Genomic DNA, 12,502 nt, shown 5'->3' with positions numbered 1-12,502 from the left:
CGAGGACAGATAGTTAAAGCCATATTTCCTAAGGTAACTACTTTTTGTCCTGGCATTGAAAGTCAGAACATAATATATGGCGCCCCCAGAGGCAAAGGGGGGATAGGTAAGTGAAAATCGTCTGTTACTGCTTGAGTAATCCAGTAGGTAGCTGTCCAAAGTACCTCTATGGGAGCCTACAATAGGGGCACTTAGAGTATGGGGGTCTGTAACATGGTCTCGTACTGAATGGGAGCCTTTAACATGGTCTGTTACTGTATGGGGGCCTGTAACGTGGGCATTTACTGTATACCTGTAATATGGGCACTTACTGTATTGGGCACTGTAACATGGACACTTACTTATCTGGCGTGTAACAAGAGCACTTGTTGTATGGGGCAAGTAATGGGGCATTTACTGTTTGGGGGCTTGTAATGGGGATAGTATACTGTATGGGGGATCAATAAAGAAGGCCATATATGGTATGGGGGCCAATAAAGGGACAATATACTGTGGGAGAATCAAAGGGAATGTTATACTCTGTGAGGTTCGTGGGGCCCATCTTTCCTAGTTACACCCCTGGGTGCATTGCATAGGCATTTAATATATGATATGTTATACACTTTGTATTCCAGTGGTAAAGTAGAGCTCATTTTACTTTCTGCAGTGTCACACGTCCACAACCTCCGCTGTGTCTTATGTGACAGGACTTGATCCCCTTGAACAAATGTTAGAACACACAAAACAGCATCCAGTTACACAGCCAAAGGACAACAATTCTCAGCTTCTTTTTTTTTTCACCGGGCTATTTTTGGCGGAGGCTTCTGTTGATTGCAAAGGTTTAGCCCTGCCAGTTTTTTGGCAACCCCCTGTCCTTGTTCAAAGACTTGCATTTGTTATGCATTGTACAGGCACATGAGTCATGACAGGGAGGGAGAGTGACCTGTGGGGTAAGGCAGTAACTGTACAGGGCTCGCAGTAGTGCTCAGATACTCATCACATAGAGCTTCTCTCTTACTAATACTGAAGATCTCAGGGAGAGTCAAGCTCATACATTACTACAATCCCTTCCAACATTTCCACGCACGAATACACACTGACAGGAGGAAACACTTGACAGCCTTGAAGACAGAGATTTCCAGGAGTATCAGGAGTTCAGAGGAAATAAGTTACTGTGGTGGAATCTCAGCCAGGGAGGAGCTCATCACCCCCCTTCTCTTGGGATCCCCCTATTATCCTGATATTCAGCTTGTTTTCCTCATCTAAGTGCAAAGAAGAATTCAGGGAACATTGGAAGGGAGACGAGCATGGAGGTGAATCCCATCCCTGTTGTAACAGTGCAGACTGTCCCCTATGATGATCAGAAACCTGGGAGCAATGGATTTAGGAAGCCAACAGCTGTATTTGAAAGCAAGAAGAACTATCTGCAGAACTTTATCCAGTGTGTGCTGTCCTCTATAGATCTGCGGGACCGCCAGGGATGTACTATGGTGGTGGGCAGTGATGGCAGGTACTTCAGCAAGACAGCCACCGAAGTCATTGTACAGATGGCAGCTGCCAATGGGGTAAGGTGGACTTACAAGGCAACCTTATTTAACTTTTATGCAGCTTTTCTAGATGTGTAGAATAATTATATTTTCATAACTGGATTTCCAAGAAGGCACAATTTTATATATCTATTGTCATTTGTACATTCCCCTATAATATGTCTACCACTCCTTGTGTTAGCTCTGCCTGGCACTGTCAGCAGTATACAGGCACCACTGAGTAGAGAGAACAAAACTCGAAAATATTATTCACACTTGCGGATTTTGGTCAGTATTTGTAAGCTAAGACCAGGAATGGAACAAAAACAGTGAAAAACCATAATGAAAAAATTGGCACTTCTTCTGTGTTTCAGATCCCCTTCTGGTTTTGGGTTAAAAAAGATATGCAAAATACCGACCTACATATGCCAGTATATAGAAGGTGTAATACCTACATTTTAGTAAACACTATACCTTCTCCAATAAAACGTACACTTTGTGAACTTGGCATAATGTAATTTTAGTAGATTAATGGGAGTATAAAATGCTTGCCTTGGGAACATACAAGGAGAGAACAGTCTCAGGCAATGCACTGCTTCTTATGCAAGTATGCCAAATGATTGATACACTTGATAGCAACGATCACTTCACCCACTGTGTTTTATACGGTTACTAGAGGGAGGACCCGGCTTCGCACGGGTATATTACATGTTATGTTTGTGTAGTGGCCCCATAAGAATTGTCCAATTTTGCACTGGTGTATTGTGTATGTTGTTTGTGTATATGTCCATAAGCGTCATGTGATTATGTGTATCTCATTTTGGATGTCAGTGAAAAACCTGTGATCAGTTGATATGGATACCTGGAGTAAAGCTGTATCTAATCCTTCCCCGTGTAGTACTGTGTTTAGATGCAAGTATCCAATCCTTGTTGGTGTGGTACTGTGTGCAGATGCACATATCTAATCCTCCCCGTGTGGTATTGTGTGAAGAGGCGCGTATCTAATCCTCCAGTAAGTGAAACTGTGTGCAGACGCGCATATCTAATGACTCTGGCGTGCGGTACTGTGTGCAGATGCGCGTATCTAATACTCTGGCATGTGGTACTGTGTGCAGATGCACGTATCTAATCCTACCCTGTGTGGTATTGTGTGAAGAGGCACGTATCTAATCCTACGGCATGTGGAACTGTGTGTAGACGTGGGTATCTAATCCTACGGCATGTGGTACTGTGTGCAGACGTGCGTATCTAATCCTACGGTATTTGGTACTGTGTGCAGACGCGCTTATCTTATCCTCTGGTGTGTGGTACTGTGTGCAGACACACGTATTTAATCCTCCCCTGTGTGGTATTGTGTGAAGAGGCGCGTATCTAATCCTACGGCGTGTGGAACTGTGTGTAGACACGTGTATCTAATCCTACGGCATGTGGTACTGTGTGTAGACGCGCGTATCTAATCCTACGGCATGTGGTACTGTGTGCAGACGTGTGTATCTAATCCTAAGGCATGTGGTACTGTGTGTAGACGCACGTATCTAATCCTACGGCATGTGGTACTGTGTGCAGATGCGTGTATCTAATCCTATGGCGTGTACAACTGTGTGAAGACACGTGTATCTAATCCTCCGGTGTGGTATTGTGTGAAGAGGCGCGTATCTAATCCTACGGCGTGTGGAACTGTGTGTAGAGGCGTGTATCCAATCCCCCGGCATGTGGTACTGTGTGCAGATGTGCATATCTAATCCTATGGCATGTGGTACTGTGTGCAGACGCGCGTATCTAATCCTCCCCCGTGTGGTACTGTGTGTAAACACGCGTATCTAATCCTCCCCTGTGTGATACTGTGTGCTGAGACGCGTATCTAATTCTCTGGCTTGTGGTACTGTGTGCAGAGACACGTATCTAATCCTCCAAAGTGTGGTATTGTGTGAAGAGGCACGTATCTAATCCTTTGGCGTGTGGAACTATGTGTAGACGCGTGTATCTAATCCTACTGCATGTGGTACTGTCTGCAGACGCATGTATCTAATCCTATGGCGTGTACAAATGTGTGCAGACGCACGTATCTAATGCTCTGGAATGTGGAACTGTGTGTAGACGCCTGTATCTAATCCTTCGGCATGTGGAACCGTGTGCAGACGCGTGTATCAAATCCTTCAGTGTGTGGAACTGTGTGCAGAAATGCGTATTTAATCCTCTGGTGTGTGGGACTGTGTGGAGACCCGTGTATCTAATCCTCTGGCGTGTGATACTGTGTGCTGATCTGTGTATCTAATCCTCTGGAGTGTGGAACTGTGTGTAGACACCTGTATCTAATTCTTCGGCATGTGGAACCGTGTGCAGGCGCACGTATCTAATCCTATGGCATGTGGTACTGTGTGCAGAAGTGCGCATTTAATCCTCTGGTGTGTGGGACTGTGTCCAGACCCGTGTATCTAACCCTATGGCGTGTACAACTGTGTGAAGACACGTGTATCTAATCCTCCCCTGTATGGTATTGTGTGAAGAGGTGCGTATCTAATCCTACGGCGTGTGGAACTGTGTGTAGACGCTCGTATCCAATCCCCCGGCATGTGGTACTGTGTGCAGATGCGCGTATCTAATCCTATGGCATGTGGTACTGTGTGTAGACGTGCGTATCTAATCCTCCCCCGTGTGGTACTGTGTGCAGACGTGCATATCTAATCCTTTGGCGTGTGGAACTATGTGTAGACGCGCGTATCTAATCCTACTGCATGTGGTACTGTGTGCAGACGCGTGTATCTAATCCTATGGCATGTACAACTGTGTGCAGATGCGCGTATCTAATCCTCTGGAATGTGGAACGGTGTGCAGACGCGCATATCTAATCCTCTGGAATGTGGAACTGTGTGCAGACGCGTGTATCTAATCCTATGGCGTGTACAAATGTGTGCAGACGCACGTATCTAATCCTCTGGAGTGTGGAACTATGTGTAGACGCCTGTATCTAATCCTTCGGCATGTGAAACTGTGTGCAAATGCACGTATCAAATCCTTCAGTGTGTGGAACTGTGTGCAGAAATGCGTATTTAATCCTCTGGTGTGTGGGACTGTGTGCAGACCCGTGTATCTAATCCTCTGGCATGTGATACTGTGTGCTGATCTGTGTATCTAATCCTCTGATGCGTGTATCTCAGTTTGGATATCAGTGTTGTATTGTGCATGTGGAGTGACTGTGTGTATTGCAGTTGGAATATGAGTGAAAGACTTGCAGGTTTGTATTGGCTAAGGGGGGGGGGGCACTGTGTTTGGAATGCTGTATCTCAGCAACGGTACGTCCGAGCGAGTTGGAGTCTCGTCTTAAACCTTCCCGGATACCTGAAGTATCTCTGTACCAAATTTGGTGAAGATCGGTCCAGTCGTTTGGTTCGCATTAGAGTACAGACAGACAGACAGACAGACGGACAGACGGACAGACAGACAGACAGACAGACAAGAATTCATTTTTATAAGATAGGGAGATAGTATATTCACACGAAGCAGACTTTATATTTCTGTGACTACGACATGATTGGGGCTAGCAGACACCTACAGTCCTATGAAAAAGTTTGGGCACCCCTATTAATCTTAATCATTTTTTGTTCTAAATATTTTGGTGTTTATAACAGCCATTTCAGTTTGATATATCTAATAACTGATGGACACAGTAATATTTCAGGATTGAAATGAGGTTTATTGTACTAACAGAAAATGTGCAATACGCATTAAACCAAAATTTGACTGGTGCAAAAGTATGGGCACCTCAACAGAAAAGTGACATTAATATTTAGTAGATCCTCCTTTTGCAAAGATAACAGCCTCTAGTCGCCTCCTGTAGCTTTTAATCAGTTCCTGGATCCTGGATGAAGGTATTTTGGACCATTTCTTTCTACAAAACAATTCAAGTTCAGTTAAGTTTGATGGTCGCCGAGCATGGACAGCCCGCTTCAGATCATCCCACAGATGTTCAATGATATTCAGGTCTGTGGACTGGGATGGCCATTCCAGAACATTGTAATTGTTCCTCTGCATGAATGCCTGAGTCGATTTGGAGCGGTGTTTTGGATCATTGTCTTGCTGAAATATCCATCCCCGGGGTATCTTCAACTTCGTCACTGATTCTTGAACATTATTCTGAAGAATCTGCTGATACTGAGTGGAATCCATGCGACCCTCAACTTTAACAAGATTCCCGGTGCCGGCATTGGCCACACAGCCCCAAAGCATGATGGAACCTCCACCAAATTTTACAGTGGGTAGCATGTGTTTTTCTTGTAATGCTGTTTTTTTTGGACGCCATGCATAATGCCTTTTTGTATGACCAAACAACTCAATCTTTGTTTCATCAGTCCACAGGAACTTCTTCCAAAATGAAGCTGGCTTGTCCAAATGTGCTTCTGCATACCTCAGGCTACTCTGTTTGTGGTGTGCTTGCAGAAACGGCTTCTTTCTCATCACTCTCCCATACAGCTTCTCCTTGTGCAAAGTGCGCTGTATTTTTGACCGATGCACAGTGACACCATCTGCAGCAAGATGATGCTGCAGCTCTTTGGAGGTGGTCTGTGGATTGTCCTTGACTGTTCTCACCATCCTTCTTCTCTGCCTTTCTGATATTTTTCTTGGTCTGCCACTTCTGGACTTAACAAGAACTGTCCCTGTGGTCTTCCATTTCCTTACTATGTTCCTCACAGTGGAAACTGACAAGTTAAATCTCTGAGACAACTTTTTGTATCCTTCCCCTGAACAACTATGTTGGACAATCTTTGTTTTCAGATCATTTGAGAGTTGTTTTGAGTAGCCCATGATGCCACTCTTCAGAGGAGATTCAAATAGGAGAACAACTTGCAATTGGCCACCTTAAATACCTTTTCTCATGATTGGATACACCTGGCTATGAAATTCAAAGCTCACTGAGGTTACAAAACCAATTTTGTGCTTCAGTAAGTCAGTAAAAAGTAGTTAGGAGTATTCAAATCAATAAAATGATAAGGGTGCCCATACTTTTGCACCAGTCAAATTTTGGTTTAATGCATATTGCACATTTTCTGTTAGTACAATAAACCTCATTTCAATCCTGAAATATTACTGTGTCCATCAGTTATTAGATATATCAAACTGAAATGGCTGCTGCAAACACCAAAATATTTAGAACTAAAAATGATTAAGATTAATAGGGGTGCCCAAACTTTTTCATAGGACTGTATTAACATGCTACAGAAAGAGCCCTATTCAGGTGTATTATACAGAACTGATTTCAGTCTCAGATGTTTCTGCAACACATGTGCATGTGTTAATACATAGTGGCCAGTTTATTATGAACATAAAGTTGGACTTTTTGCAATGGTTGCAAGGTTACCTGCATCTTCTTGCATAATAATATGTATAGACAGATGACCAGTGGCTTTGACTGAACTCCAAATGCCATCAACAGTGTAGAAGTGCAGGACATCCTTAGAACTTATATTTTCATTACTTATTAGGTTTTGCCTTTTCCCTATGACATATGCTGAATATATAGCTCTGACATATTTGACTGTATGGCATACACTTCCATACATTGTTCATTGACATGCATTGTAAACACATCAAATACTATATGCATACCTATATGGAGAAGAGCAGCAGCATATGCTTTTTAACACTGGAAAAAAAGTATATTAATAACAACATGAGCACATGCCAAAAAAAAACTTTTTGGCATGCGTCCAACACATTATAATCAGTTGGCATATTTGGTGTATACTGTAAATCAGGAACATTTCCAGATGTTTATGCTGTATGTAGGCAACAAACATGACGTGAAGAGAGTTTTATGCCAACTTTCGAGGAAAGCATAACAATGTGGTTGGGGGTATTTGAGAGCTGAAGCGTGACATCCATCTTGTAAATAACAGATGTGCTTAGCAGGCTAATTTCTTTAATCTGCATGTTTTGTGGCATACATATACACACAAAATTAATACAAGCTTTAGAGCTACTCCTAAAATCATATGAATCACATAGAATGCTCTGAAGAATTATATCAAATTGTGCCAGTATGAAGGTGCACAGTCAGCCTTAGCTATGTCCGACCTCAGTGGTCGCACAGGGCGCCATACTGTAAGGGAGGCCCTTCCAAGTCCATCCCCTTTCTTTGAATTTCATTGTATTTGTTTCCTTAAAGGGGTTATGCAGGAATATTAAAAGTTTACCAGTTCATTCCTTGCACTATATACTGTGACCCAAAGAATAACGTTAACTTTTTACTTATACTGCATGGAGCATGGCTTAAAAATAAAGATAAAATAAATACTCCCCCCCCCTCAAAAAAAAAAAAAGATCAATAAAATATATGTATCCCAAAATGATTTAAAAAAATCACAACTCATCTCACAATAATACAAGCCCCCTTAAAAAACTGGTCAATGGAAAAATGGTTCTTGGAATTCAATGATGCAATAAAATGTTTAGCTCTGAAGACTTAAAATAGGCCAGACTTACGGGTATATATAGCCTGCTGTTTTTATGATGTATTGATGGTCACCATAAGACAGTTCCGCACAGGGTGCCATCCAACCTAAGGCCAGCCCTGTGAAGGAGCTCTAATAAAAATACAATGTATTTTAGAAACAATTACAATATAAAGGGTAGGGGGACACAAGCTAACCTGCATCAGACATGCTATATCCTGTATATACACATGAATATATATGATTAACATGACAGTACTATATTAAAGGTATTGTCTCATTAGAGACAACCCAACTCAAATGTAGCCTCCATGGCAGTCAGCTGATCATACTGGCTCTTATCCCCCCCCCCCACCCGTTTCTTTCTTTCTTTCTTTCTTTCTTTCTTTCTTTCTTTCTTTCTTTCTTTCTTTCTTTCTTTCTTTCTTTCTTTCTTTCTATCTATCTATCTATCTATCTATCTATCTATCTATCTATCTATCTCTCTGTCTCTCTGTTCAATTTTCTAAACATCTATATAAGCTTTTATATAAGCTATGCATCTCTCTAGACATATTGCTACCCATCTAACTGGATAGTTAGTTATCTGGCTGGTTTGCTGTATAAAATATGCTGGTGGCCATGCATTTCATGTTACCGGGTTGATTGTTGCTAGTAAAATATTCCCTCAGATGCTGGGAGAATTTGAGCTGAGAGGAGAAGAGAGGATGTCAATATTGTATTGGATGTCAATGATTGTAAGGAGAGAAGCTACATGGGATTTTGCTGCAGAGAGGGAGAACTGGAAACAGAGTCTATCATGTTTCTAGCATGCCTTGAAAGCAGTTTATTCTAATTCGCAATTCAGGAAAATATGCGATTTTTGTACTATTGAAAACAAAAATAAAGGTTTGATGATGCTTTTGAGACTGTACACTGCTAGATACCAGAGCTGGTTGCATCACCTTTTTCCTGCTGACAGACTCTTAACAGGAGTCTGTCAGCAGGAAAATCAGTATCAAACTAATGGCAGTACCTTGTAGGGATGCTTCTACACTCTCCAAAGGTGCCTGTCTTATTCTTCATTGCAGCTCCATTCTCATGAAAATCAGCATTTTATTCATATGCAAATTAGCTGAAAAGGACTATAGTGGCATTTCTTCTCCTGCTGGGGATTCACTCTGTGCTCTAGATAATCCCAACTGCTGCCCAGCTCCACCTCACACCCATTGCATGAGTGACGTCTTCTACTATGTCACACTTTGTGGGCAGTTAGTGGTTGTTATCTAGAGGAGTGAGCAAAGCCATTGCAGGAGAAGACACACCCTTAAATCCCCTTTCAGTTAACTTGCATAACAAGATGCTTATTTTCATCAAATTGAAGCGGCAATTCAGAATTAGAGAGGCATCTTTGGAAAGTAGTTTAATTAGTTTGATACTGATTATAGTGCTGACGGGCTCCGTTTAAGAAAATGTTCCCTGAGGAAAACCCCAGTCTGTACGCCCAAATAGGGTATTTAGATATGCTCAAGTGGGGTTCCAACATGCAGGATCCCATTCCCTCGATAAACTCCAGCAGAAAAACCACTGTCAAACTGGTTCTTGCTTTTAAAAGCTGTCCTTGTATTATATGTGAATCATTGCTATTCCTGTAGTAGCGGAAACTGCAGTCTTAGGAATCAAATCAATTGATCCCATAATGGCCCTCATATTGATAAAGCTAGGTTTACAATAGCACTGGATCTCCATTGTTTGGGTCCATCAGGGAACTATATTGGGGCGTGTCGGGTGTTTATAACTTTTAAACTGGAGGAGGAAAAAGTCCTCCATTCAGCACTTTTTAGTCCCTCAATTATCATCCGACACTGTACCAAAGTATCCAGTAGAGACTGTGTTGCAGAGTGAACATAACCTAAGATTGTATGTAGTAAGACAACACATTTGAGTTGATAATCACCATGTCTGATGAGACTGCAATCTAAGTGGTAGACCAGATCAGTCTAGACGGATGAATCTAAAAGCTGTGGCTTTAGCTCGGAGAAATATGGGAGTCATATGTTGCTAAATTTAGGATGCTTTAAAATTTCCCAGATCCAACTCCTCTAGGGATTGACAATGTCACAAACAGAGAGTTGTCATTGTAGAACTTTAAACACTATTTCTGCATGTGTTGTATTATCATAACACCAGGATCACGTACGAGTACACGTTTCTTGATGACCTTCCCCCTCAAATAGGGGTGTTCAATTAATTATGAATTAACCAAAACAGAGAGTCAACTCAATTAACCAACATGAGCCAATGTCTCACACTGCTACTGAGTAAGGTATATATACTGTGCAATATCAAATCATGATCACTGATACATGCATCACATATCAGAGATTTGGATTAGATAACGAACAGGAAGTGAAATATCTAAAAACCAATGGCAATGGGAGACAGGATGTAATGCTATGGCAGTGCTGCAACCCATTGGAGGGAACCGGAGGATGGTAATACTAGTTGAAATTGTTGGCTGGGGCCAATAACACTCAACCAACTCCTCCAACCTACCTCCTAACTCAGGGCAGTGTTGAGGGGGCCTGAAGTGTACTTGATGGTGGTGGTAATTCCCCTTTGGCACTTTCAGTGGTATGCAGCCTCTAAGCTCACTGGCAAGTGTCGGGATTTGAGCCGGCATCTTGTGGCTTTCCTGGTTGGTTCTCTACCTCGAGGATATTTGCCTGGTTGTTTTTAGTCTCTGTCTCTCTGTTGTATGTGCTTCTTTATTGTCTGCTGGAGTTTGGAAGCTTCAGCTGTGTTCATTTCTATCTTCCTATCAGGTGTTGCCAGGTTCTATTTTAGGCTGGCTGTCTTTTCATTCCTTACTGGTTTTTGTTGTAGTTGCAGCTAATTCTTGGCCCTTATTCTAGTGGATTATCTAAAGTTTTGCAGTTTCTAGCCTGGGGGTAGTGGTGAGAAATCTCTTGTGTGAAGTTTGTCTTGGTTGTTACCTGTATACCTTTTCTCACTATTTTCCTCCTTCCTGTGTTCAGTCTCTGTTGAGTGTTTGTGGGCGTGCTGGGGTTGCTAGTTTACCAAGTTCACCTAATCCCAGCATTATGTCATGCAGTAATCTATTCGCTAGGGGTGCGCATTTAGAACACCAGACCCTAGTATCTTGTAGCCCTTTTCCCTTTCTATCTGAATAGGTCTTCAAGTTCAGAGAGAGAGTCGTTGTCGGGATCGGGTAAGCTGACCAACACCTGCAGGCAGGGATTAGCTAGCTGCCGTAGCGTAGGGACAGTTTCTTCCTACCCTGTTTCCTTAGATTCTTGCTGCATCCCTGTACACGGTTATCTGTAAACCGTGACAGTAACATATGGGTGGTTGGAAGTTAACTCCAACTTCTATATGACTTTATCATGTCTCTTTCACTATATGGTGGCTGTAAAACTCCAATATATACCTGTCTGCCTGAAGGGATAACAGAGTCCACTTGTGAGGCACCTGCAAACTTCAACCTACTCTCCAATTTGGCACTATCTCTCTTCTCTGTAGGCTGTCAGCTGGTACTCCGCCCTGTCTCAGGGTTGCAGCAATAATTTTCTCTAGGCTATTGCTCTAGAAGGAACCTCCATGCACATCTTTACACATAAGAGGCTGTAACAGGCTGCTCTGAGGCGAGTATGAGTCTCCTTCACTTACCCCAGCCAACCAAGGGTTGGCCTAAACCAATCTCTCCCAAAAGGAGGGGTGTACCACCTCCACTGTGCGTTGTTTCCCAAGTGAGGAAATATACATGGAAGCTGCAAAAAAAAAGTACATAAACAGTTGCATGGGCACCTTAAAAATGCAAACAGAGCAAAACAATTTTAGCAGTGTGCACTAGGATGCTGCAATTCCCCCGGCTTTTACTTGGGCCATCTTTAAAGACACATAAGGAACCCTGAGGCACAGGTACATAAGTGTCTCATGGCCTCCAGGATAAAGAAACATGAGGAGGACTCCATGGCACAAGTATGTGAGTGTCATGGAGCCACTGAGGGATGGACACAATGGGTGATGAACTGGGAAAATGTCCAAAAGTTCAGCACCATACACAAATAGCAACTGGGAATGTGCCCACAGACCAAAAAACAAGTGTGGGAACTGGGCTCATTCCCAACTTGGAAGCTATATACTATATACAAGAGGAATGAGTCCAGGGTTAATCTGGAGGGCACAAACTTAGAGAAACACTTCAGCCCATGTATATAAACCTGCTGGTGGCAACTCCTCAGTTGTCAGTCTCTTTTGGTGGTGCAGATGAAGCAGGTTATTGTGTCGTAGACTCCTGCCTTGAGGCCCTCTCCTGCTGCCTGGTCAGCTCCCTCAGCCATGCCTGCTTCTCTAACAGAGTAAAAGCTGTGGATGTTATGCTGCTCCTGTAGGATGCTGTGGCCACTGGTTGTGGCCATCTGTACGAGTAGATGACTGTTCCCCACAGAGATGTGGTCGCCACCAGAGATAATCACAGTGCTCAGCACAGCATGTGGAGTAGTAGCGGCAGATATGTGCTGACTCCTCCCACACCTCAGGTACACA

General features: G+C 42.8%; 1 protein-coding gene across 1 annotated transcript in view; it reads left to right on the top strand.

Annotated features, from left to right (window-relative positions):
* Nucleotides 1–908: 908 nt before the first annotated feature.
* Nucleotides 909–12,502, top strand: part of PGM5 (phosphoglucomutase 5) — a 97,124-nt gene continuing 85,530 nt past the window's right edge. Inside the window, exon 1 of the mRNA XM_075279035.1 lies at nt 909–1,544. Within this exon, the coding sequence (XP_075135136.1) occupies nt 1,287–1,544 (258 nt within the window). The 5' untranslated portion in view covers nt 909–1,286. The remainder of the gene's footprint in view (nt 1,545–12,502) is intronic.

Source organism: Leptodactylus fuscus, chromosome 1 (genome assembly GCF_031893055.1).
Source record: "Leptodactylus fuscus isolate aLepFus1 chromosome 1, aLepFus1.hap2, whole genome shotgun sequence".
In the NCBI taxonomy this organism is placed as follows: Eukaryota; Metazoa; Chordata; class Amphibia; order Anura; family Leptodactylidae; genus Leptodactylus; species Leptodactylus fuscus.
Note: the sequence above shows the minus strand (reverse complement) of the source record. Positions and strands in the feature narration are given on the sequence as shown.